Source organism: Neofelis nebulosa, chromosome 2 (assembly GCF_028018385.1).
Source record: "Neofelis nebulosa isolate mNeoNeb1 chromosome 2, mNeoNeb1.pri, whole genome shotgun sequence".
NCBI lineage: Eukaryota > Metazoa > Chordata > Mammalia > Carnivora > Felidae > Neofelis > Neofelis nebulosa.
Genome location: NC_080783.1, coordinates 18,769,358 through 18,795,722, shown reverse-complemented (window position 1 = coordinate 18,795,722; position 26,365 = coordinate 18,769,358). Strand labels below are relative to the sequence as shown.

The 26,365-nt window shown below is 54.3% G+C and overlaps 2 protein-coding genes and 1 long non-coding RNA gene across 11 annotated transcripts in view; all 3 read right to left on the bottom strand.

The window, feature by feature from the left end:
* Positions 1 to 735: 735 nt before the first annotated feature.
* CRYBA2 (crystallin beta A2) lies at positions 736 to 4,006 on the bottom strand. The gene is made up of 5 exons (XM_058696586.1): positions 3,902 to 4,006; positions 3,558 to 3,722; positions 2,637 to 2,778; positions 1,344 to 1,486; positions 736 to 938 (listed from the first exon to the last, which is right to left on the bottom strand). Exons 2-5 carry the CDS (start codon positions 3,716 to 3,718, stop codon positions 791 to 793), a joined length of 594 nt encoding a protein of 197 aa, XP_058552569.1. The 5' UTR covers positions 3,719 to 3,722; positions 3,902 to 4,006; the 3' UTR covers positions 736 to 790.
* Positions 4,007 to 8,630: 4,624 nt separating this feature from the next.
* On the bottom strand, positions 8,631 to 12,507 carry LOC131497884 (uncharacterized). Its single transcript, XR_009255202.1, has 3 exons — positions 11,385 to 12,507; positions 9,687 to 9,788; positions 8,631 to 8,894 (listed from the first exon to the last, which is right to left on the bottom strand). It is a non-coding gene; the product is annotated as an uncharacterized LOC131497884 (long non-coding RNA).
* Positions 12,508 to 13,758: 1,251 nt separating this feature from the next.
* The window catches only part of CFAP65 (cilia and flagella associated protein 65), a 35,792-nt gene continuing 23,185 nt past the window's right edge, over positions 13,759 to 26,365 (bottom strand). For 8 of the 9 annotated variants that reach the window (XM_058704500.1, XM_058704535.1, XM_058704486.1 and 5 more), the window contains 14 exons: positions 23,148 to 23,324; positions 22,786 to 22,852; positions 22,526 to 22,636; positions 20,240 to 20,431; positions 19,981 to 20,139; positions 18,735 to 18,878; positions 18,313 to 18,426; positions 18,027 to 18,134; positions 16,694 to 16,738; positions 16,286 to 16,488; positions 15,871 to 15,999; positions 14,877 to 15,365; positions 14,047 to 14,184; positions 13,759 to 13,941 (listed from right to left, as the gene is read on the bottom strand). In XM_058704500.1, coding sequence (XP_058560483.1) covers positions 13,809 to 13,941; positions 14,047 to 14,184; positions 14,877 to 15,365; positions 15,871 to 15,999; positions 16,286 to 16,488; positions 16,694 to 16,738; positions 18,027 to 18,134; positions 18,313 to 18,426; positions 18,735 to 18,878; positions 19,981 to 20,139; positions 20,240 to 20,431; positions 22,526 to 22,636; positions 22,786 to 22,852; positions 23,148 to 23,324 — 2,209 coding nt within the window. In that variant the 3' untranslated portion in view covers positions 13,759 to 13,808. Of the gene's footprint in view, positions 13,942 to 14,046; positions 14,185 to 14,876; positions 15,366 to 15,870; positions 16,000 to 16,285; positions 16,489 to 16,693; positions 16,739 to 18,026; positions 18,135 to 18,312; positions 18,427 to 18,734; positions 18,879 to 19,980; positions 20,140 to 20,239; positions 20,432 to 22,525; positions 22,637 to 22,785; positions 22,853 to 23,147; positions 23,325 to 26,365 lie in introns of those variants that run through there. The other variant, XR_009255198.1, reaches the window with a different exon arrangement.

The following is a 26,365-nucleotide window of genomic DNA, read 5'->3' as shown; positions in this document are numbered from 1 at the left end:
ACCAACCCTCTGAAGAGAGGGGAGAGAGAGGAAGAATGAAGAGGGTTCTTGGGAACAGCTGAGAGGAGGTCCATAAAAATGCTTTGTAAATGTTGGAGCTCAATGTCTCGAAGGGATTGTTATTCAGACAAAGGGTCTGGGGTTCCACTGAGAGAAAGTCTCCCCTTTCAAAGGCCCTGGGAAGCAGTGGAATTTCCCACTCATTTATCCTTTTACAGTGTTGCTTCTCTATCAGACAGAGATTCTATAAAGCTAGGAAAAGGGTGCAGGCTTTACTCAGTTGGATAGGGAGCCAGGCTAGAAGACAAACTCCGGGGGGTTAGAGAAGAATCCAACTGAGCTCCACATAGGGTTAAGTAGGTCCTGCCGTGCATGCTGGTGCCTGGCCCAGGTGGGTGGAATTCAGCTATGAGCGCTGTGATAGGACTGTGTGCACCCAAACCAGAGGATGGCAAAGGCACCATGTGTGTGCTATGGTACACCTGGACCAAGCTGATTGGCCTTTATCAGGGAGAGGTGTGGGACTGGTTGTCTTTAACAGGATGCCCAAGGTTCTTAACAGCCATTTTCTCAGCCCTGTCGGGATCTAGCCACATACATCCTAAGCCAGTTTATGCTTCATAGTCAACAATCCCAAAGCCTGAGGGAAGAGTCAGGTTGACAGGGAAGGACCTTCAGAAGGATTAGGATGAAGATCACAACGCAAGACACCAAGAAAGAGGCAAGAGGGGCAGGCAGGTTCAGGAACCTTTATTGAGGGTCCTCATGGGAGGTGTCAGGGCTGTGGAGCTTAGTGCTGGACTCTTCGAATGGACTGCAGCAGCCCAGTGTGGGCCTGTGTGCCAAATTCACTGTAGTTTCGGAACTCCCCACTGTGCCGGTCCCGCTCCAATACATACTGGTAGCCTCGATAGCCTGGGTACTGGTAGGCCACCCACCTAGGCCAGTGAGATCACAGGGTGGTGAGCAGGCTCTGCCCCCACCCCCACCAATGTCTCCCATTAGCAGCCCCCCTTTCGCAGCCCCAGCCCCTAGCTCCAATGCCATTGCTTCAATTTTCCCTGCAATGATCTCTCTCCCCTATTCCCACTCTCCATTGCCTCTTCATCCATCTTTTTAAAAATCCCTTGCTCTAGCCCCACATTGGCTCTCTGACTCTTATTCTCCTATTCTCTGCCCCCCCCCCCCAGTCTGTCTCCATCATCTCACTTCTCCTGGTCCCCCAGTACTCAGCATCTCTTTACTATGTCTCTTAGCACCCCATCACCTTTCCCAACCCCCCTCCCTGGTCTCCATTGCCTCCCTTCTCTTCCCATCTTCCCTGTTCCAGTCCTGGGACTCACGCTCCAGAGCTGACTTTGAGAGAACCCACATCCTTGCTGGCCCAGCCCATGGAGGGCAGGGATGGGTAGTCATCACTGAGTTCAAACTTGCAGCCCTGGAAGTTATCTCCCTCAAACAAGGTCACACGGCTGTCACTGTGATTCTGAAGCACAGGAAGGTGGGAGTGGTCAGGTTAGGCCCTCCAAAGAGGTATTAATGGGTACATTCTCAGCCCTACTCTCCCCACCTTGCCACCCAACACAAGCTCTGCAGACACTTTGGCTCCACAAGCATTCCCAAAGATCACTCCATCAGGTCCATAGCAGGCTAGGAAGCTGGGAGGCTCAGAAGTCCCTCGCCTAGTCCCTTCTATGGCTTTGGGTTGAGATGGTGAGACTGAGGGTTTCCCAGAAACCCTTCCATGTCAGGACTAGAGAGCATCTTGTAATCTGGACCTCTTTGCAGAAGGAAAATCAGGGAACCTGAGAGAAATTTGGCCCATGAACCAAGGCAGTTTTCCTAAGGGCCTCATTGACTACTCAATCCCCTGTGCAGCACCTTGGGAACAGCCTCTCATAGGGTAAGGCCCAACTGAGGGGTGCCAGATGGCAGAATCATAACATACAGGCCATGCATCAGTGTTGGCTGAGTCTGGGCTTCCATAGTCCTAGGGCCTTCCCCTCCTGGAATATAGAAGCTAGGCTGAGTCAGCATTTGCTCTTTGCCCTCTACCTCTCAGCCCCAGGCCTCAACAGTAGGGTACCTAAGTCAGCACAAGTGAGAAGTGAGATCCTCCTGTCCAGTGATTCATTTGATTCATTGCCAACACTTCCCCCACATACATACACACACACAGAGATTGATCTCTTCTCAACAATGATCCCTGAATTGAGTTCTAGTCTCATCACGTTAACCCTTGTGTCCGAGGGCAAGTCACTTTGCCCTTCTGAGCCCCATTTCCATACCTGTATATGAGGCTAACAGCAGCCGTCCCAACCTTACAGGACTGTGTGATGGCAGAAGCACTCTTTAACAGGTGTGGACGACATGATGTGAGGAACATGGGTGCTCAAGACATGCATGGGCTTGGTGCTGTCCGTGGTGCTGATTTTTTTGGCACCTGACTGAGGTCCACTGTCCCAACTTTCAGGGACTCTTCTGGCTCTGGAAGTAATGCCACTACCACTCATCTAGGAACTGTGTTTACACATTCCCATACACTGTATGGACAGCCTTTATGAGGTGTCATCGTGGGGTCAGGGTCTGGAGTGAGGAGGTAGGAAGCAGAAGGGGAAGGGGAAGGCTGTGCTTACTGCGCAGAGCACTGGCCGGAAGGAGAGCAGCTGGTCGCTGTGGTGGCCGCCACTGCCACTCCAGGCACTCCAGCGAGGATAGTCACCCTTCTCCAGAATGAACTGCTGTCCCTGGAAGTCAGGGTACTCAAAGGCCACCCAACTGGGGAAAGACAAAGAAAGCTGGGAGGCATCTGCCCCAGGCTCACTCCTTCCTCTGTCCCCACCTTGATTACTGTGATCGAAAAGACTGAGAACCCCATCTTTTTTCTCCAACCCCAAGTCCTTACCCTGACGTACACAGCACATGGCAATATGGCCCCTCTAGAAAAACTAAAGACCGTATATAGCTGCTATCTGGGGTTTCAGGGATCCAGGCTTCCAGCTTAGCCTCCCCAGGATGAAAGGAATTTTCCAGGTCTGAAGATCACCTACCAACGGTTCCTACCTCGAGGATTTAGGTGCCTGCAAAGGTAGGTGTAGGAACCCCCCAACCTGCGGTGGCAATCTGTGATAACAACAACCTGCAATAATCAGAGGTCTCAGCTCTCCAAGCGCCCCAGGCTCTCAGAGACCAGGATGGAGCGAGAGGAAGAGATTTAGCGTCTTTTGTTACACCAAGTGCAGAACTATCTAGCTGCGCAGAGAAAAACTCTGGGGAGGAAATAACTACACTGGGAACCCCTTCAGGGTTCAGGCCCATCTCACGGGGCTCCCACAAAGGGTTGCCTCTCGCCTTTATCCTTTTAGTTCACATGATTTGTCTTGTGGCACATGGGGGAGTTCTGGGAGGCCAAGGGGTTTCCCATGTTGGTCAGTCACAGGCAAGGCTAACAGTCTGGGGAACGGAGGGCTGAGAGCTGAGGTCCCAGGCTCGGAGCTTAGGCCAGGGGAGCCCGGCGGCCCCCAACCCAGCCTGGCCGCGCCTGTACCATCACTCACGCGCCATTTTCCACCTTGACGGAGCGCACCCTGCGCAGGCCTCCGCGCTCGGCGATGTTTGCGCAGTCGCTCAGCAGCCTGCAGCGGCGACCCTGGAAATCCTCCTCGTCCCAGAGCGTGAGGCTGGCGGGCGGCGGGCCCGGCGCGGGGGCGCTGCTCATGCCGCTGGGGAGAGAAGGGTGGGACCAAAGGCTCAGCGTCCCTCAGCCCCCATCCGGGGCCCAGGCTCGCCCAACCCGGGTTGGGGGTGAGGAACGCGGGGCTGGACCAGGGCCGCTAGAGGCTCTCCCTCACCTCGCCCTCCCCCGCCCCGGAGAAACCCTGCCCCAGCACCGAGTATTCACCGGGTGGGTGAGCGCGGTACTGACGGAAAAATGGAGAGGCTGCGCGCGGGCCGGGCGTGCGGGGCTTTATACCCGGCCTCGCCTCCCCTCCCCGCATTCCCTCCCGCTGGGGTGGGGGGAGCTGAGTCAGCGGGCAGGCTGCGGTCAGTTCTGGTGTCCTCTGGGGAGCCGAGGCCTTTCCCAAAGCCACCAATCTGGCCCCAGCCCTCCGGGATTACAATAGAAAGTGCTGAGGCACACGTCCCGCGCCCGCCACAGCTGAGGCTGACTCCGCTTTTTCTTTATTGGGGGCCTGAGCCAGGCAAGGCGCACCCGAGCTCTGGGCAGAACGCGCCCTCCCTGGCCCGGACACTTAGGGATGGAGATACCAGGTCACCCTGGGGCCGCCCGGCTAAGACCGCCAATTCTTGACTGGAGGGCGCGGGGAGTTCTTCCCAACGTCTAAACTCCGCCTCTTCCTCAGGCCTAGGTCAAGGCCTCTCTTTGGGGCCACGCTGGGCAGGGAGGGTAGACACGACTTTCCGCAAGAGACTTTCCTCACGCCCCTCAGTCCTCTTTTCCCCAGAGGATCGGCCCGTTGTGGCTCCTTTCCACCCAAGCTTGAGTTCCCAGAACCGGCCCTGCGGTCCCGGAGTTTTCACCCGCAGGACTCGCCGCGAGGCGGCGCTGAACTCAGGGAGAGCGAACCGCCCAAGGGAGGGCGCGGATTTACGAAGCGCTTAGAAATAATAGTAGCTAGGGAAGTGGCTCGCTGTGGTAGGTAGAAAGAATATTTCAACCTCAGCGCGACTCTCCCAATCGCCACACCGAGCTCCCGGGTCTGAGAGCTCTGGTTGGGAGTGAAGGGCCAAGGCTCTTACCCTCATTCCCAGCGCCCTGTGTGTGGGGGAGAAGTGTGGGAGGGAGAGAAGGAGGAGGAAAGGCTTGACGACCCAAGGGAGGCTCCAGGGAGGACATTTCCTCACAATTGACCGCGGAATGTCCCAACCATCGTAGCTCTCAATGAGGCACAAAGACTTCTGGCAGAATTGTGAGTTTTCCTTAATGGAGGGGCTATTCCAGCAGAAGTGGAGGGGTGAGTGAGAAGGGAACTAATAATATTTTGTTGCTCCTATGAGCCAAGTGCTTTCTTTATAGACTCAACAACAGTGGAGAGCGGTAGGCTTGGATATACAGATGTGGGAACTGAGGGTCAGGGGTGTGCCAACCTTTGGCCAGATTCACAAAACCGGTGTCGAAGCAAGATTAGAATTTAAACCTTTTGACTCCAAAGCCAGTCCTCTTGCCACTCAGCCTCCTGTGACTAAAAGGACTCATAGGCCAGACGCAGCCACCTCCAGCTCCTGGCAGGCTAGCCATGCTGACCGTCCATCTTTTCCCCCAACTGCCAAAAGCTCACTTCCACCTCAGGGCCTTTCCATTTGCTGTTCCTGTTGCCTGGAGTGTCTTAGTCAAAGACTTTGGCATGCTGGCTTCCTTATTACCTCCTGAGTGATGCTGTTCCTGGCATTTACTATTCATCATACCACCCTGTTTTCTTTTCTTCTGTTTTTTTAAAATGTTTTATTTAATTTTCAGAGAGAGACAGAGCAGGAATGGGAGAGGGGCAGAGAGAAAGGGAGATACAGAATCTGAAGCAGGCTTCAGGCTCTGAGCTGTCAGCACAGAGCCTGATGCGGGGCTCAAACCCACAAACCCGTGAGATCATGACCTGAGCTGACGTCTGAAGCCCTAGGCTTAACCGACAGAGTAACCCAAGCACCCCTCACCCTATTTTCTTTACAGCGTTTGTCACTCTAAAGTTGTCTTCCTCTTTTGTTTATGTGTGTTTATGGCTGTACCGAGTATCTCCCTTGCTAGAGTGTAAGCTCTATTTAAGGAGGCAGGGGCTGTGTCAGTCCTGTTGTTATCCTCAAACCCAGCATGGTGCTGGACACATAGTAGGTGCTCAATAAAACATGAGTGAGTGAGGCAACAAAGTGGTCAGGCTGGGCCATATGTCTGGGGGGAGGGGAAGAGGAGTAGAGGAAATTACCCAGTGAGAGAGCTAGGGTAATGGTTTGCGCACTCTACCAACTCCCCCCCCCCCCCACGCACACATACACAAATTCTGGAGTGCTGAGAACAAGCGCTGGGAGCCACTGGAGCCTCCCTTGGGTCTCTCTTTTCATTGGTAAGGAATAGCTATTGAGGATCATAAGGTGTGTGAAGGTGAATGCGAAGAATAAAGTGCCCTAAAACTGAGAAGTAAAGCACAGTTAGTAATATTTGAGTCACAGCAAGGACGACCATATGGGGTTGACTGGAGACGGGGTCAGAACCATGCCAATTCCCTGATTCCCTACCCTTGGTGGGCAGTGGTTGGAGAAACACAAATAGGGTATACTTTCCCCAAATCCATAAAGAAGTACAAACTATCGAGGGAGGCAAGAGCCAGTCCTGGATTCTTCGTGTCCTGGCCCTTGGACTTTGCCTGGACATGGTGGGAGGTGAGAACCTGAATCTCTCCTTCCCTCCCTTTCCCTCCCTCTTCCTCCATCGCTATCAGAAATTCTGGATTCGGCCACCAGGAGGCGCGGGCGGGACGCGCCGGAGGAAGCGGGCGAAGAGGGGTGAGGTGGATGAGGGAGTTGGTCGGGGGCTGAGGTCGGAGGGGCGGTGCGCGCGGGTGGCGAGTGCGTCAGGCTGTGCGTCTGCGCTGTTCCGTGACGCTGGCGCTGGGAGTCAGCTTCGAAGGTGCGCCGGTGTCTCTGAGATGGACAGTGTGTTTGCGGGAGCTGGGGCGGGGGTCCTGGGCGCGGCCCTGAGATTGGGGCTCCACCTAGGTGGGCAGTTTCCAGTTTCTCAGCTGGTCAACCACATTCTACAGGAGGGGCGCGCGCGGGGGGGGGGGGGAGTGTTCACAGGCCAGGGAAGTAGTGGGGAGGAATAACAGCTGAGATCCAAATTAGAATTAGGAATCAAGATGGGATTTGGGGGTGGAGACCCTTTGGGTGAAAAAGGACACCGCCCCTTTTCTAGTCCTAAATTCGGCTTTTGGCTCTGCTCTAAGAAGCTGTGAGGCACTAGCCAGCCTCTTCCCTCCTGCATACCTCAGTTTCCTCATCAGGAAAATGGTGTGTAGGGCCCATTCATTGCTCCCCCTAGTTGTAGATGTCTGTGCCCGGCTCTCTCAGAAATAGGCACACCCACCAAGACCACCGATAGGCAGTTGCCTAGTCCTCTCTCAGGGTCCCCACATCCCCCAGACCCCTCCCTGGCTCTGGGCCTCGAAGTCATGGAGAAAGGGAAGAATGACCTACTGAGGGGAAGGGGCTGTCAGGTGGCCCTGCCTCATGTGCTGGAATGGGACTCTGGGATCCCTGTCCCTTTTCTGTGCTATGGACCCCTGTCCCAGCCTCCTTTCTCCTTTCTCTGGTCCAGCTCCAGCCCCCCAGCGTCCCCCCACCCCGTCCCAATCCCCTCCTAGCCCCCTCTCACCCCCCAGCAGCTGGTCCTGTTTGTTTTCCCAGCTCAGTTGCGCTCAGAGCTTCCTGAAGGATGGATGCACAGGTGGCTTTGTTTGCCAGCTCAGCACCCTCACCCCTACCTCCTCTGCATCCACAGCCTCAGCCTTTGGGCATGGAGGGGGAAGTTAGACAAAAATAAAATGGTGTCCCCAGATCTACACTGCCAGGAGACCTCAAGATCTCATAGGGATCTCATCAGCCTCAAAGAACTCCTACCCGCACCCTATCCAGCCCTGCCTCTCTTATGAGGACTTTCAGTCCCATAGAGAAATCTTCAGTCACCTTCCTCACGATTCTTCAAAATCTCACAAGGCACCTGAAGATCCCAAAGAGAAACCAGCAGACTCAGTCCTGTGTTCTAAGGACCTGTGAGGCCCTCAGACCCCAGTCAGATACCCATACCATAGGGGACGTGCATGCAGATCTGACAAAGAAACAACCTGATCCTGGGGTCCCACCCAGGTCTCTATTCCCTCCATGTAAAGGCCCTGAGAATCCCCAGGGACATCTCCCTCACCCATCCCTGAACAGCCTGACTTCTCCGTATGGCCGGGCAGCTTAGAGCAAGCACCCAGTGGCCAATGTCCTCTCCTCAAGTTGGCCTGCTCCCACCTCATTTCACTGGGAAATCAGTCAGGGCTTTGGTGACTGAAGATGCAAATTCTGTGACTGGGGCCCTCCCTCCCCTGGTCCCACCACCAGCCTCTTCTTTGCGGCCCCACTCCCCCACCCTCTGCCTCGCCTCCCCCCCCCCCCTTCCCACTCCCCCTTCTAGAGCCTGGAACTGGCAGAAGGGCACTTTCCCTGGGGCTATGAGATCTGGTCTCCTGGGAGACAGAGATAACTGAGTGAAAGATCAGTTCAACTCAGGCAGGGTCCAACAGCTGGCCCCAAAAGAGTGGGGGGGGGGGTCCTGTCGGGGCGGGAGCCCCACCCACATACTCATTGTCTTACCCTGCTAGAAACAGAGCCCCTCTTCTCTGCCCCTCAGTAGGGTGAAGAGCTGGCTACCATCCGGGGAATTGGGAGGCCCCGCCCACTACCACCCACTCACCAGACGCAAAGCGATGGGGCTCACACAGGGCGGCAGGGAGAGGGCACGTGCATACATGCATTCACACAGTTGCAGGCACGCAGACAGATCCGGCAGGCATCACATGTGAACACTCTCCTAGGATTCAGTAGACCCCTCCAAATCACACTCATTTATGGGCACACACTTGTTCGCTCACTTATTCCTCAAACGTTTAATACAATGTGCTGTGTGCCACTCTGTGCTGGGTGTTGGAGTACAAGTACGCCCTTCGCTTACACATGCACGTATCCCATTCCACGGCCACGGAGAGGAGGAGAGAAGGTGTCACCCGCCCCTGATCGTACAGACACTGAAGGGTTAAGAGTGCTCTGGAGTCTTGCGCTAAAGCCTGGGTTCAAACCCAAGCTCCCCTGCGTATAAGCTGCACTCTACTTCTCAGTTTTTCCCTCTGTAAAATGGGGACAATAGTCTTAAAAAATGTGGTGAAGATTTAGGTGCATGTAAAGCACAGAACTGGCGTGCCATATGCACCCAATAAATGTTAGCTTCTCTGTCATTGTGGTTGTGGTTATAACTGGCTTTGCGGCATGGTTTCCCCCGCCCCCCACACCCGCAGGCTGGGCTGGGCTGGAGGGAGGAGTCAGGGCAGCAGGCAGAGCTCTGGGATCTGCATCCCCTTTTCCACATTGGCCTTGTGGAAGCCAGCCTAGTACTCAGGAGGGAGAGCCTTCCTGCCTCACCTCATTCAAGTTGCTCTGCCCTTGATCTCAGTTTAGGAGATCATGAGTGGGGAGGGTCCAAGGGGGTGTATCTTAATGTCCTTTGTTCTTGTTCAGGCCTCTGCTCTTCTGGAAAGAACACTTGAGAGTGGAACTGGGGACCTGACTTCGGGTCTGAGGCTTTTCTGGCTCTATAGGTGCCCTTGGGCAGGTCATTCCCTCTCTTGAGGCCCCAGTTTTGTACTAACTGCTGACCCTGGAAGGGCCCTCCTTCCACAACCCTGACTGCTGTGATCCTGTGATGCCTCAGGAAGGCTCTCTCCCCGCCCCACCCAGCCTCTGCACACCACCCCCCACACTTAGCCAGAGTGAGGGGGCGAGTTGCCAAGGTCGCCATGGGGACTAATCTCTAAGAAGGTCAGTGAGGCTCTGGTTCTGCCTTGGCCGGATGGGGATTAGCACCTGGGTATGAGCCCCCCCCCCCCACTGGTGCCTCCACTCCCAGGTCCCCTGACTCTCACATAGACCCTGGGTACCCTCTGCATCCAGAGGTTCCAAGGCTGAGTCACAACCAGCAGGTGGGCAGGGGGCTGGTCAGCTGCCACAGCTGTCTGTTTCTCCAGCTGTGGCCAAGACAGAAAAGGGCAGAGACGGAGTCAGACCCAAGACCCTTGCTGCTCAGTGCCCAGTAGGGCCAGAGCCTTGCCCCTCTTCATCTTTTGCCCTTTAATGGGGAAAGATGGGTTTCTCAAGAGAGGGGTATCAGCCCCACCCCCAGCCCTGGCTATAGAAGCCACTTGTCTCTCCTCTCTTGGGGGTAATTTCCCGCAATGTGGGGTTGGAAGCTGTTTTCACATGGTGGACCCCTACCTCCATAGACACTGTGCCTTCCACCTCTCGATACCCTGACCTTTGACCTGGCACCTTGGAATCTCTCCATCTCTCTGAATTGTGCATCTCTTGTTACGTCACGTTGCCTCTGTGTCTGTGCCTCCGTCCATTTTCTCTGGTTTCTCTCCGGTTGTCTCTGCCCTCTCTCTAGCTCTGGCTTTCACAGGGGGATGATGGGAGGGCTGCAGTTCCCCCCCTCCCCGTCCTGAAATCTTCCCTGTGTCTCCCATCCCTTTGGGCTGCACCCTCTGTCTATCCTTCTGTCCTGCTTGTGTTTTCTGCTCTCCTCCTCCCTTCCACATTTCTCCTCCACGCTTTTCCCATCCCACCGCCACCCACACTCCCACTGCTCAGTCCCTCTTTCCCCTTCCTCCACTACCTGTCCCCTCCCCCGCCTGGGGTGCTGACAGGGATGACAGGAAGCAGGCTCTGGCTAGGAACAGGAAGGGGGAGGGGTAAGGGGGCCCCTCAAACGCCAGCTGCTGAGCACCCCCCCTCCCAAGCCCCGCACCTGCAGGCCAGCCTGGCGCCTGGAGTCTCCGCCCCTGGCCAGGCAGGGAGGAGGGACCTGGACGAGAGGCCCGTTCCCTGGCCCCGGTCTGGAAATGCGGGTCTTGGGGACTGGGAGTGGAGTTCTGGGGGAAATTAGGCCCTGGGGGGGGGGGGGAAGGCAGTGGCTCTCAGTCACAACGGCTTCTGGTGGCCTGCCCGCTGCTGGCCTAATTCTTCCCACCCCACCCCCCCTTAACTGTGGGGCAGTCATTTCAGGGGGAGAGCTCTTCATTGTGCAGCCCCAAGATTTGGAATCCCAGCCAAAGGTGGGGAGTTTTCACCCCCTTCCATGATTAGGGAGGGGAAGAGGAAGCCCTCAACGACACAGGGAAGATGTGCCAGTGCCGGGTCAGGCCCCTAACAGGCAAATCATTCAGTGCCAGGCAAGGAGCAGAGGGCTGGGCCCAGGACAGAAGCCTGGTCGGGGGGCCAGGATGGGGACTGCACATATCCCAGCATGGGGACCCATGGATGCCCCCTCCCTGGGGCTGCTGCAGTCCACCCCCTCCCAGAACTGCCTGGAATCTGTCAGAGCCATCTCATCCCCTCCCCCTCCCCCTCCCTTTCTCTGTGCAGAGGACTCAGCAGATCCCAAGGCCCTGCGGGTAGTTGGGTGGGGGTGACGGGGGGGGGGGGAACAAGTGGAGGGGACAAGCCAGCACCTCCAGAAGCATCCAAAATGGAGCTGGAAGGGACCAGTGACTCCTCACTCTCCTCTTTCACTGGGGGCTACCTCTGTCTGGGAGTACAATTCCTACCCCATGATGCTTCCTCACCCTAAGGGGAAACTGTAGCTCCTTACTGCTATCCAAGGAGGCTTCCCTCCACCTACGACCCTCTCTCTGGGGCTAGACCAGCATCACCATCAATTTTGAGAGAGGAGGAATGACAGACACCTGGAGTGAAAGGACAGAGACTCAGCTAAGGGCTCACACTGACCTCAGGCTGTGTGTGGAACCCTCAGTTCTAGACTCTCCGGGGCAGGACACCAGGGGTCTAAGGCAATCTCCACCCCCCTCCCTCATGTCAGATCTTAACACTTTGACTCCCTGCAGAAGAGGGGCCGGCTGTCTCAGGTTTGGTTGTGGCTAATGACCCGTGGACTCCCACTTAAGATGAGGGCCACTGAGACCCACCCTCACCCCCAGCTGCATATAACAGGAAGACTTGGGATTATGAAGTTTAAGAAAGGTGGTTGGCTGTGGTGCCTGGGGACCCCCCCTGGCAAGGGCTACCAGGCCCCATTTGTCCTTTTCCATCTGTCTGTCTGTCTGTCTCAGACATGGGAAGACTGAAAGAAGGGCCAGGGAGATGGCAGGGGGCGAACCCTCAGGATGTCAGCACCAAACAGATGTGAAGGGGCAGACTTGATCTTCATCTGGTTCTAGCTCCCCCACCCTGATTTTCCACACCTCCTCACAGCTAATGATCCAATCCCTCTAAGGCCTCCAACTTCCCAGGTAAGTGGCTCAGCATTATTGCTAGAAGCCCTGAAACCAGGATCTGGGGACTGGTGAGGCCCTTGCCGAAGGCCAGACCAACCCCTCTGAACATACAGGAAAACCGAGGAAAGGCTGGGAAATGACTTGCCCAAGGCCAGAGAGGTCGCTGGGACAGAGAGGGACTAGAAGCTGGGCTTCCACCTCCAGAAGGGCTCCTGTTTCGGCCACAGCCCCCTATGCCACCCGGTGGAGCCTGCTCAGCCGGCCCATATTACCCGGAATCGAGCCGGGCAGCCCCGGAGTTGCGGGCAGGATAAGGCAGGGCGGGCGGGGCCGGATGGGAGCCGGATCTTCCCCGGGAGCGGCTCGCAGCCTCTCCGACCCGTATGGCGGCAGCGGCGGCGGCGACGGCAGGTGCCTGCGTGGCGGTCGGGCCCGGCCCCGGGGCAGGTGCTGAGAGGCCACCCCTGCCTCACGCGAGCCGAACGAACAAAACGCTCAGGTCCGGTTTGTGCGAGGGGCTCGTCGCGGGGCGGGAGCGGAAGGCCCGGGGCCTGGCTGTGGCCCTTGGTGATCTCCTGTCCTGGTCTTCCGAGAGCACAGTGCCACACAGCGCTCCGCTAGCCGCCGCCCTCACCTGCGCGCATCTGCGGCTGACACGTCGCCCGCCGGGGCGGCCACCGCAGGTGTGCACCTGGTCCGCCCCTCCCTTCCTGGCCACCCTTCACCTGGCCGGGCCGTGCTTGGCTTGGTCCCCAGCCCACTCCCCCGAGCTTGTGCGGGATTCTGGGCTCAGCGCGCCCTTATACGGCCTGCTCAGTCCCCGCCCCTAGTCACACACACACACACACACACACACGCACACACACCTGTCCGGGGCGCCCGTTTGCTCCAAGCAAATATTGACTCAGAGGAGGCGGAGCGCCCCCACCCCCTCCCCACCCCTGCCAGGGCTCTGGGGCCTGAGCTCTTTGGAGGCCTTGGCCGCGGGGGTGGAGGGGGGGTGTCGGGGACCTGGGCGCCTCTGGAACAACACCAGATGTCACTTTTCCACCCACCTGCCTCTGGGGGGTGGGGGGGTGGGAGGAGCAGAGGATAGAGGCTGCCGGGAGGAGGTTAGGGGGAGTGGGAGGGGAGGTGGGTATCCTGGGGGACGAAGACACTCCCTAGGCTGGTGATTCAGATTCACGATGGGAATCGCTTAGTAGGGTCTGTGGCCCGCTAGCTGTGACCTCCACCCGCGTCCCAGCGTCTAGCTCAGCCCTCCGCGACGTGCCTTGGTTTCCTTTCTTTCTCAGCTCTTAGCAGAGCCCCAGGAGCCCGGCAGATGCTGATAAAGGGCTGGCGATGGAAGGACCCAGCCTCGGAGCAGGCGCAACAGGGAAAGGGGAGGGGTGGTCACCTCGCCGCGCGGCCACCTGCTGCTCGGACTAGGCCGGGCGCTCAGTTCCTGTCCACCAGGCAAAGGCCAGCTAGGCCCCGCCCGAAGCGCCCTCCACTGGCCAAACCAGGTCCAGCGCCCGGCAGAGAGCGGCGGGAACTCTCGCCCAGCTGCGATGTGGAGCGGAGAGGCGCAACTTTCCAGCATCCAAATCTGCAATGAGTCGCTGCAGTCCACCTCAGCCACTCCAACCATCTGTCCCTCCCAGAACGCGCGCAAGAATTCCTCCTAGGTCGGGGAAATAAAGTCAAGGCAGATACGGGGGAAAAAAAAAAAAGGCTATATGCTTTACTGGCGGGCGGTGGAGATGGGGGTCCTTAAAGCAGCAAGTCCGTGGGGCGGGGCGCTGACATCTGCAGAGTGTTGGTAGGGGGCGGCGCCACCGGGCGGGGCACCTCTGCTTGATGCAGCCCGAGGGGCGGCTCTGCCAGCAAGTCTGGAGTCACAATCCTGGAAGGCAGAGAGCCCCAGTAAGGCGTTGGAGAGAGGCTTCGGGCCCGAGCCTGCCCGCCCCTGCCGTCCCTCGCGCCCTTCGGGCGCAGTCGGCGCCCCCACCTGGAAACGCTGAACGGGGGCAGGGCGATGACGCGCGGCCGGGAGGTGAGCACCACCTCCCCGCGGCTCGCTTCCACCAGGATGTTCTGGATCATGTTCTCCAGCAGCGCCTCCTGCAGGTTGGCGAACGCCGGGAGACTGCGAGTGGCGGGGACACGGGTGTCAACACCGCCTTCTACAGCGCTCGCGTTCTCCGCTTCCTCTGTGCTATATACTGTGTGCCCTGTGCTCTACGTGGATTCTCATTTAACTTCCTGCCCTTCCAACACTATAAGGCATCCTTGTCCCAATTTTACAGACCCCCAAATTGGGGCTTAAAAGGGACCAAGTTGCCAAACGTTACACTGGCTGGTGCCAGTGGTGAAATCCGAACCCAGGCAACTGTAGGCCCCATCTCATCTCAGGGCCAGGCTTGGGAAAAGGCACCCAGCGGTGGGAGGGTCCCGAAGGGACCAGGTGGGGCCTAAGGAATCCCAACAAAGACAGAAAGCTGCCCCCAGAGCAGCCCCAGGGGAAAGACCTACCAGAAGAGGTGGTGCTTTTCTCTGGCCTCTAGAAACCCATTTAAGAGACTTCAGAGACTAGAACTACCCCCTGGAGATGATGTGCTAGTGAATGTTAATAGCCAGGTCTTGGAGGGAAAAAGTAAATCTCAGATCGCCATTCTGTAAATACCCCCTGAAGGCCTTCAGCTCAGAGAGATGGGAGTGCACACTGAGCTGGGAAGAGCCTTGCATGCAGATAGAGGCTGGCCCCAGCACACCACTGCCTCCCAGAATCCTTTTGTGCACAGCTGCCCTCCAAACCCTCGCCTGGCTCTGGTTCCTCACCGGCTGATCGCCTCCTTCTCATCCTGCTCTTGCTCCTCCTTCACTATGACCTTCAGCTGCTGCTGCCACCGCCATTTCAGGGATTCCTGGGACATGTGCTGCCGTGTGGGCTCAATCGCCATCCAGGGCAACTTCTCTTCCTTCTCTAGCTCCTCTGCCTCCAGCTCCTTCTTGCCTGTCTCCTTCACCTCTTCCAGCTCCTCTTGTTCCTCTTCTTCCTCCTCCAGCTCTTCCTCCTCCTCTTCGCTCTTCTCCCCCTCTTCTTCCATTTCTTTCTTCCCCAGGCTCAGTTCGTCCTCCTCCTGCTCCTTGCCTTTGTCTTCCTCCCAGCTGCTGGAGGATGGAGACAGGACTGGCGCTAAGTGTAGGCTGTTGTTCTGGGCCATGAACTTGGCTGACTGCTCACTCCAGAACTGGCAGAAGTAAGGTATCTTCTCCACCAGGTTTTGGTCCACGGCCTCATGGAAGATCTTGTCTTCTAGCAGACCCCTGCATAGCAGGGAGGAAGAGAAGGTCCTTGCTGAGAGGCCTTGCAGCCCCCTGTGGGTCTCTGACTTCCGTGTTCCCCAAGGGGCAGTGCCTGCCTACTATGTCTACAAATGGGTGCTAAGCAGGGAAGGAGACCTCTTAGTTGCCCCCTCTATCCCTTCTTTGGAGGAAGGCACCTCTGGGCCCCGTGGGTTCTTAGAGACAGAGCCAGGAGGTCAGAGTCACACAAACAAGGGACAGGAATCCTGGGTAAACAGTGAACTGACTTGGACCTTATCTACCAGCCATGGACAGGACAAAACTTAAGATCCAGCCCTGAGGATTCCTCTAGCCAGCTCCATTAGAGCTGCCCTATCCTGGGGCCACCAGTGGAAGGACCTTGTAAGGAAGTTCTAGTTTTCAAGAAAGGAAGGGACTTCAGGGCCCATGGGGGGAACCCAGAGTTGGCTGAATGAGTGCAGAGAGATGAGGGTGGTGATGAGGGTCTGGGGGCGGGGGTTGTCACCTGATGATGGCGGTGAGACAGTCAACCAGGAGTTGCTTCTCCTGCTTGGAGACAGGGGCCCACTTGTCAGGGGATTCTTCCTCAGAAGCCGCCAACTCCTTCCTGGGGCATTTTCTCTTTGGCAGCTCCCTGGAACAGGCCGTGACATTCTGAGTGGTCTGGGCAAGCCACCATGCTGGGGGTGGGGTCATGAGCAATGGTGGTGGTGATGCAGTCATGAGAACATAGATGAACTTGGGGCAGGCCCTGGCTTTGGCCCGAATATAGTGCTACTGCATTTGGGGAACCAAGCCCAAACCTCAGTCGGCACAGGATCTGAAGAGGCTCCAAGTTGGCAAAGGAAAGAAGGTGGTGGGGCAGGAAGCCTAGTGAGGTTCCCCAGGGGGCAGAGACCCCTCCCTCCCTGAGAGTTCACCGGTGTAAGAAGTGGCGGGGAAAGTCGGAGAAGAAGTTGGCCAGGAAGTAGTCGGTGGCGTGTGCACGGGCAGTGAGGCCCAAGCACAGTATGCCTGGCGAGGGCAGCTGGGGACACAGCCAGGATGGCTCCTCCTTTGAGATCTTAAGGTTCCAGCTGGCAGGCCGGTTGAGAGGCTGCTGATTCTTGATGGGGGGCAGCGTCTTCGAAAAGGGGGAGATGTGGATGACAGGGGTTTTGGGACTCCATTCCCATCACCGATGGGTCCCTAGCTCCCAACCAGGCCTTTAGAGCCAAATAGGGCTGTGACCCCTTCCTTTCAGGAAGCTGGGCCAGCAGTTGGAGGTATCTCTGGAAGCAAAGAAGGATCTTTCAATTTATCCCAAGGAGATGGGTTTAGGACCTCACCTTGTACTTCCTCACAGGTTCACAGGCTGTACAATATGCCCTTCTCTGTGGAAGCAAAGAGACCTGTGCTTAGGATATAAGACGCCTAGAGGGACTCCCCTCTTCCTACCCTTCCTGCTGACCCACGGAGGGCCTAAAGCCAATGCCAGGATCTGCCGCCCTCTTGATCCCACCCAACTCCCAGTCACACCCTTTTCCAGGACCTTCCCTAAGGAAGGTCTGCCTGCAGACAAGGAAAACCAGATAACCCAACTGAAGGAAAGAGAAAGAACATGCCACCAAACATGTGCAGGCTGTCCCAAGGGAGCGTGTCCTTGTGCCTTGGAGCTTTGTGGTTTGGTGTGGTAAGAAAATACCCTCCCTCATTAAGATGTAATTCAGAAATCCCTTCTCCCATACCCTCAAGACATGATTTGCGTTCACAGTTGGGCCACAGTTTCAGAGGGGAGCAGTGCTTCCCTGGGGGTTCAGTGTGGTAAGGACAGAGGTGATCAAGGTGCACAAATACTAGCACAGGGGGGCTGTGAAACCAGAGGAAGAACTAAGATGGATGTTTAGTCTCATGCTTATTATCAGTCTCTTCCTACAAATACTAATAGCCATGTTTAGCACATGCTTACCTGGTGCCCGGCACTGTTGGAGGCACTTTTCTTGTATGACCTCATTTAATCCTTACAACAATGCTGCAAAGCAGGTACTATTTTTCTTGCATCCAAAAATATTTTTTAAACTTTTATTTTTAACCTTCTTAATATGGAAATTTTCGAATGTACAGGAAAGTGGAGAGAATGTACAAAGAGTCTTCCATTATCCACCACCCAGCTTCAAAAATCAGTAGCTCATGGCCAATCTTGTCTCGTCTGGGCCCCAACTCTGGGCTATCTTGAAGCCAATCCCAGATGTCATATTATCCCCATTTTACAGTTGAGAGAATTAAGATAATTAAATAGCTTGACCAAGATGCCAGAGCTAGAAATCATCAAAGCCAAGCATCAAAACTCAGCAAATTGTCTCCAGAGTCTGCACCTGAACCCACTATACCACACTGTCTTCCAGCAGAGGGTGAGCTCTGTCTTGTTTCCCCTGGGTCCCAGCATTTAGCAGGCACCCATTAAATACTGGGGCTACATGAGGCAGGGAATGGTCAGCCAGGTTTTTGTACCCAGAAGAGAGTCTCCTGGGGAGATGCTATGTTTCGTCTAATGAAAGAAAGCTAATCTAGGGCAGGCTGGCCAGTTTTGCATGTAAGACTACCTCAGATCACTACCTCTGACCCCTCTGGTAAGGCGGTCAGAAGATCTGTGGTGTTCAAGGCCCACTCTGGCCTCCTCACCTTTACTTTCTTATCTGTGATGGTGAATTCCACTTTCTGCCGCACCTCCTCACTCTTCCACTCTTGTAGTTCCTTATGGTACTGATTCAGGAGCTCCTGCTGGTGCACCTGTAGCCCAGGATGAGGACAGTGAAGGCCAAGGTCTGGAGGGTCTATGTGCTTTGGGCCCCCCTCATCCAGGGGCTGGCCCCTGCCTCTCTCTGGAAGTCTGGGGATCTCATAGCTCACCCCACACCCGAGGACTGGGAGCTCTGCCATCCCAGCTTCTCTCTGGTGCCGGTCCTACCTTGCACACTAGGTCTATGCTGTAGAAGCTGGCATGCACTGAGGTCTGCAGGGTCACCACAAATGGGATTGTCTCTTCAGGAGCCACCTTCCCTCTCATGGGACTCACAAACACCTGTTTGTTTGGGGAAGGGAGGTCTCTGGAGATTTTCAGGGATGGGATGGGGTGGGTAGGATGAGGTGGGGTGGAGCAGGTTGGACGGAGTGAGATGGTGGGACAGGATAAGATGGGATGGGATGGGGTGGGATGGAATAAGATGGGACGGGATGGGATGGGATGGTGTGGTGGCCTGGGGTGGGATGGTGAGGGGAAGTTGGGTGGGATGGGGTAAGATGAAACAAGATGGGATAGGATGAGGTAGAATAGGGTGGGTCTGGAGCCCTGCTAGAGGCTCTGATTCTGTGGAAACAGGGGACTCTCACCTCCCCAAAGTCCAGAGGCTTCAGCTGCCACTCAAAGACAATGGTCTCATTCTTAGAGATGTTGTTGAGGAACAGAAGGCGGCGGCACTTGCTCTGCACAGGAATGTTTCCCAGAGAGATATGAGACCGGGACAGGAAGACATTCTGTTGGTGGAGACAACACAACAGCCACCTTGGAAGGTGAAGGAATAATAACCATAGCAACCACTACCAGTTAGTGAGTGCTTTCAACAGGCCAGGTACCATGGTAGGCAGTTCACATGCATCTGATCCTTACCATGGTCCTGTGATATAGGTATTATTATTGTACCCATTTTACTGATGTCCTGCTAAGGTTTAGAAAACATAAATAATTTTTCCAAAGATCTCTTACAGGCTGGGAGAAACCCAATCTCACTCTAAAGCCTATGATTTTGACCATTAAAATAGGCTTGGAAGGGCTGAGAAAGGATGGCTGTAAATTAATTGGGGGATCTTCAATCCTTCAATCTGTTGGCTTCTTCACTGGGAACAAAACAGAGTATCTGGAAAAACTGAGGCCACATGGAAGGGGCACTTTCTCTGCCTGGAGCCTGAGTGCCTCCAGGGCTAGGACTTTACCTGGTTCTTCTTTGTGTCCTCAGGGCCTTCATAGTGCTTCTCATGCAGTTAGAGTCCAAAAAGTGGAAGGGTGAACAGGCAGATGTATGGGTGGATAATGACTGGGTGGCTGCATGGAAGTATGGATGGTTACATGGATGGGTAAATGGGCATGTGGGTCAATGGAAGGAGATGGATGGATGGGTGGATGAATGAATGGGTCAGACCTCCCAACAGTGAGATGTGTTTGAACTAAAGATGGTGTTACTGACCCTAGATGTCTTATAGCAAAATCCATCTAGGTCGAGGGGAGGAACTGTTCTGTATGAAGATAACACCTCACAGCCCTAAAATGGGAGAGCTTCCTTCAACCCCTTCCAGAATCCCCATCCCCATGTCCAGAGAAGAGGGCAGGATGCAGGGCCCTGCAGCAGGTGGAGTGGCTTGAGCAGGAACTCCTATGGGCACTAGATGGCAGGGTAAGCCGCTCTTTGAACCAGTGCTGCCTCCTAAATCTGGAGGAGGGCTGGTTCCAGGCTTTACCTCTGCAACCCTCCCTCTCACCTCCATCACATTTCCTTCCTAGCTTCCCTATCCCTCCACTGGCCACCCCAGGGCCTTCAGGCTCCTCCTAGGCCTCAGGCCTTCCTACCTCCCTTCCCCCTACCTGTCCAGGAACCATCAGCCTAGAATGTATGGAGTTGTTGTCCCAAGAGGAGATGTTGTGGAAGGGGGCTGTGTCCCCCATGACATAGGGGTCATAGCCCACTCCCTGGAAGCGGATGATGGCTGAGTTCCATCCTAGGATATGTATGGGCACATCCACCTGGGAAGTTAGGAGGGTGGGGAAGGGACTGGTCAGAGCAAGGCTTGCTGAAGAGGCCAACTCCAACATCCACCCTCAATTAGCCCAGGCTGCTGCTCACTGTGTAGGTCTTGGCCTCAATCGGTGAGAAGATCCACAAGACCTGGGCCGTTGAGCCTGGCTGGATCTCCCCTTGGGGGTTGAGGCAGCTGAAGATAGGGTGATCAAAATTCTTTTCCTGAACCTGTGACAGGATGTTGGTCTGGATCTCATATGTCACAGGCACTGAGCCACCGTTATACAGCTCATAAATCTGTAAGGGGAGGGGCAGGAAGAGTGAAGTCTCCACACATCAGCTCAGGGCTGCAATGCAGACAGCCTGGGATTCTGTGTCCGCTATAGGAGGGCAGGTTGATCTCCATGATGTCACCCTTACAGCCCCAGAGCCCCCTAACTACCTTGGGTTTCCCTTGTGGCTTGATCACCCAAGAAGTATGTAACTGTATTTTCAGACTGTGACACTTTAAGATACTCTGTAATCCTTTTTTCCCCTCTAAATTTACCTTTGTCAAGGCATAAGGGGACACTAATGCTTGTGTCTCTAGCGTTAAAATTTATAGAATTGGCCACGCATGCACCCTTCACTCTTTAGAATTTTCTAGGCTCTCTTTCTAACCACCTAACACTTTTCATGTCCACCATTAGAGGCAGTCCTGCTTAAAGGCAGATAAGGGAGTGTAAGGAATGTATAACGTTCCTCAAGGCTAACTCCGAAGTGTGGGAATCACAGAATGTCCTGGAAGAAACCAGACATCTTCTGGTCCAATCCTTCATTTTAAGAAAATGGAAGCCAGAGAGAATAAACAGTTCATTTGGATCTAGGTCTTGCCCCCTCATCTTTATCAGCAACTGCTCCTGAATATGCTGATTTTATTTTTCTTGCTTGGGTCACCCTCTGAGCTCCAGACCTGGTATCCAACCTCTTCCAGACAAGCCCCCTCCCCCCCCCATTGTCTCATAGGCATCTACAATTTGGTAAAAAACCAAAGTCTTCACTACAAAGCCTATTTCTATATGCAGTGTGTCTCCTTTCAGTAAATGCTCAAACTAGGAATTCAATACATCCCAATCCCTCCCTTTCTCCTACTTTCCAAGTCTGGCCCCAGCAAGTCCCAAAGATTCTGCCTCCATAATGTAAATTAAATCTGTTCATTTCTATCTCCGCTGCCCTCTTGCAGGTCCAGACCACCATCTGTCATCATCTCATGAATGACAGAGGAAGTTTGGCCATGGTTGTGGAGATTGGCTGAAGGCACAACTGGGTCTCCTGGCTCCAGATCTGGGGGCATTCTCCATCATCTATGTTGAAGGCCATGGGGGAGTGGTCTAGTCTCTCTGGAAAGCTCTCCAGGGGGCACAAGAGTCTTTGCCTCCCAGGAAGCCAGTAGAGTAGAGGGTGGTATAGGAAATCAAACAGAGCTTGGGGCTCGGGGTCCCCCCCCTTTAGGTCCAGAAAGCCCATTCCTCTGACTCTAGGATGGATGACCAGAGGCCTCTGCTCAGAAATACAAGCACTTCTAAAAGGTTAGAAATTTCTCAGCTGTGGCATGTTTGAGAAAACACTATGTCCTGCTCTGGGAGATTTCCAATGTACATTTTCAGAGCAAAGGAACTCAATTCCTTCCAATTAATACAGAAAATTCTATAGCTTTGCAAGGATTCACATTTGTTTTTCACACTCCAGAAAGAGGTCCTTCAAGGAGAGGGAGCCAAGATGGCGGAACAGCATGGAAGTTTTTTGTGTGTCTCGCGTCCATGAAATACAGTCAGACCAACACTAAACCATCCTGCACACCTAGAAAACTTATTTGAGGATTAACAGAAAGAGGTCCTTCTTGGCAGCAGTGATTTTCAAACTGGGGCTGAGACCTATTAGTGAGCAGGTCAGGAAACTAATTTAGCAGGTCATGTCCAGTGTGTAAGAAATGGAATGCAATAAAATAAAAACGGAAGACATCAGAACACTTTGCATGTAGTAGGGTGCATATGGATTTGTGATACTATGTTTCAATTGGTATGTGATGTATGTACTTACTGGGTTATTATCCAAAACACGTTAATGTGATTCATGGTCAAAGAAGTTTGAAAAATCCTCTGCTAGAGGAGAGAACCCTCTGCTTTTGCAGGGGAACGAGGTCTGGCAAAGGGCTTAGCACTAGGCACCAGGAAGCAGAAACGTCTCGATTTGGCTCTCTCCCAATTACCCAATCTCAGGGTTCAAACTTGTAGCCCCACCTGGTAGAGTGAGGAGTTCTTGAAGGTAGGGTCTTTGTCACCTTTATACATGCTGATGTATAGAGATCAATGCTTAGGCTTCTTGGTAACCAGGACAATGTAGACTACTGACCTGCCGTGGGGGCAGTGTGTCGTCGATGGGGACAGGGATGAACTGATGGCTAGTGGAGGTGAAGTGCACGTACTTTTGCTCCAGCTTCACTGTCACACCTATGAAATTTAGCTGGAAATAGAAAGCCCATGAGTAGCATCCTTCCCTGGGAGGAAGTGAAGCACCCAACAGAGAGATCTGGACCCTAGCTCCCCAGGGGGGAGCACGGTTTCCTGCTCCTCTCTCCGGTGTCCAGGGTAAGAGGAGCTCTAGGGTCTTACCAGGATCTCACGGCCATAGGACACCTTGAAGAGCACTGGGAGGCGATCAGTGCCGATGAACAGGTGGCTGGAAGGGAGGAGACAAATCTGGGATGAGTTATTGAGCCCTGGTACAAGTGGAAGAGCAAAGTACCTGTGACTTTGAGGCAGCCAGCCCCTGGGAACATGTGGAAACCCCTGAGTTGTGATGGGGCAAGAGGAAAATCAAACCTCCCCACCCGGTGGGTGGGCAGGGTCCTCCCAGGGTAGCAGCCACTTAGGGTACCCTGGAATCACAGAGTGCAAGGCCAAGCTCTTCCAGGAACCAAGGGAAAGGGGGATCTCCAGGACAAGAAGTGTAAGGACTGGCATGGGAGGAGCACCTGTATTTGAACTCCACCATCTGCTCTTGCCCAGGACCTAGGCTCCCAGCCTTGGGGCTGATGGAGAATATGCAGTTGTCCTGTACACGCATTTGGTGCAGCTCAGTGCAGTCAAACTCTGCTTGCTCTGCCCACAGCTCCAGGTCAATCTGCTGGTCACTTGGGAAGAGGAACGCCCTGAGAGAGGGGTACAGAGCAGGACTGAAGCCTCTTAGAACAGAGAGGTGGGACCTCTGAGCTCCAGATGGGATGGATGGAGGTCTCCCCCACTCGCTCCCCCAATTTGGTAAGCCATCCCATGCACAGCTGAGCAAACGTGGCTACGGTTGATTCTCATTTCATAATAGCCCCCAAACTTGGGAACAGCAGCAGGTCCCTGGTGACACAAAGTGTCAGGTCAGGGCTTCCATTGTGGGTGACAGGGGTCCAGGTGGAGTGCCTGTGTAGGTAACTTTGTGTAGGTAACTTTGAGTTAGTTAACCATTAACCCTGGAGGGGTTGGTGTGACACAGCTCTTAGGAAGGGCCATTTGAAGCACCTAAAAATGCTGGCAGGACCAACCAGAGGCCCCTAAGAGGTAGGGTGTCCAGGATGGCATGGGCACAGGGGCAGAGAACCGATGGCCCAGCAGGGCTGGCTCTCTTGAATCTGGAGAAGTTCTGGGCATAGAATTGATGCCTCCCCAAATGCCTCACATTGTGGGAAAGTAGATATTGCACTCTCACTAGCTGACAAAACAAGTGGCAAATGGGTCCCCAGGTTACAATCTGAAAAGACGGACCCCTTCACTCACAAAGGCACAGCACAGAACTGGGCTCAACCTGGGCCATGACAGGGAGGGCACGGACAGGGAGCAGCCAGATGGGGAAATGCTCAACAAAGAGTGGAGGAAATGCAAATCAAGACTCCCTTGAATCAACCTGAAATATTTTCACATCAGAAACATGATAAACAGTTCCACTCGGGGCATCTGGGTGGCTCAGTCGGTTAAGCATCCAACTCTTGGCTTCAGCTCAGGTCATGATCTCATGGTTTGGTGAATTTGAGCTCACCCTTGGGCTCCAGGCTGAGGTTGTTCAGCACGAAGCCTTCTTGGGATGCTCTCTCTCCACCCCTCTCTCTCTCTGCCCCTTCCCTGCTCGTTCTGTCTCTCTCAAAATAAATGAATAAAACTAAAAAACCAAACACATACACACAAAAACAAACAAACAAACAAACAAACAAACAAAAAAACCAGTTCCACTCAATGCTGTGTAAGTTTAGAAAGAACAGACACCTTCAAACATTGGGAGGGAAGGAACCGCTACCACTTTTGTTGTAGGGATTTTGACAGGGCCAACTAGAATTGTAGCAGCTCATGCCCTTTGACTCAGAAATTCCCTCCTGGGAAACTAACCTGTAGGAATAAATGCATGCTTGTGCACGCGTGTGCACGCATACACAGATGTTTATTACAACTTTCTTTGTAGTGGCAAAAAAAAAAAAAAGGCACTGGGAACAACTAATGTCATCCAGTGTGAGATTAGCTTAATAACTTAAGGGCCATTCATATTGGGGAGTATTATGCAATATATTAAAAAGAATGAGTTAGAATTGTATGCATCGATCTGTATTGAGCTGAACAGAATGTTACTGGCATCATGTTGAGTGAAAATGTTATTGGTGTAATGCTGAGCAGAAATCATTATGTATAGTATTGTGCCATTACTGTGAAAAAAAGGCAAGAGAAATATAATAACTCCTGGACTGTGTTTGTGTGTACGTTGTCCAAGTGCTGAGTGTGAAAGCCCACTCTACACCCCTCATCACCCCAGCACAGTGGACGTGGAATGGGACCTGGGGAGTTTCTCACTTTTCTTCCAACACCTTTGTGATTTTTGACAGGTGAATAAACTGTTTTTGTCATTTCATTAGTGGGGGGGATACTGATCAGCTGCAAAACTGGAGATCTTGCTACTTTAGGGTTATCTCGATAGTTCTGACACTTCCGTTTCCCTCGTTGCCTGCACCCAGTTCCCATCCCAATAATCCCACCCCCCTTTCCCTGCCAGTCTTCTAGTGTGGGTCTCCCTTCCTGTTCCCCCACCTCAAGCTGCTAGTCCGTTTTTCTCCCTGCACCCTGCACCCTGCACCCTGCACCCCAGACCGGAGTGATAGGTCATGGACGTAGATCATGTCTTTGTCCCCCATCCCTGCTTACATCACCATCAATGCCCTCAGGAAGAAGTTCAAACTCTTAAAAAGATGCCAAGGTCCCGATGCCTTGGCCCTTGCCTGCCTCCCAAGCCACATCCTGGGCCCCTTCCTCCCTATGAATCCTCCAGCCACTCTGAGACCTTTTAGCCACGTACGTTCCAGGCCCTCTGTCTGGAAGGTTCTTTGCAGTCTCTCTGCCTCATCTCCCTAGGCTGCAGGTCTAGCTTAGTTATAGCTTTCTTTAGCACACATCACCCTGCATCAAAAAGTTGGCCTGCCCCAGACCCCTATGGCACCCAGAGGGCCAGGCTTGGAATTGTTGGCACCTGGATTCTGAGGGCCAGGTCTGGAGCCTGGACCTAGGAAGCCCCCCGTAAACATTTAGCCAGGACTTAATGAGTGCACAAGAGAACAGAAGATGTTAACCAGCATATCTGCTGTCCCTAAGGCCTTCCGTCTCCCTGGCCAGGAGCAAAGGCACCAGAGGAGATGACCCGGAGGGAGAATGGCTGCTATGGGGTTTCTATTTCTTCTGGTGCTCCCCCTCCCACTTGGGGTTCTCACCCTGTCCTGCCTGCTGCCACCTCTAGGCCAACTCCACACTCCCCATTTCTCACTGGTCCTGGCAAGAATAAAACCTTCAGTCTGTTCTTTATGAGCTCAGCAGGACCAGCTAGAATTTTCAAAAATAGCCTTCTAAGAAACTGAAAGGAAACACAACAACACAAAAAGCCTAGGAGAGTCAAGCCTTCCAAGGAAAGTCCGCTGTGCTTGGAATCCTGGAAGAAGCACGGACTGCCTTCCTGGACCTCAAATGATCTCCTGACGGATGGGCCCAGCTCAGCGGGCACCTTGCCTGGATTTCCTCCCACCTCAGTTTCCAGCAACCTGGACTCTCTCCACAGAGAGTATGAGCTGGCTTGCTCCTGCACAAACACACTTGCATGCATAATCCCCACCAAAATACCCTGTGCCGTGCCAGGACAGACTAACGCCACTTTTCCTGTAGGGCCTGGCTTCTG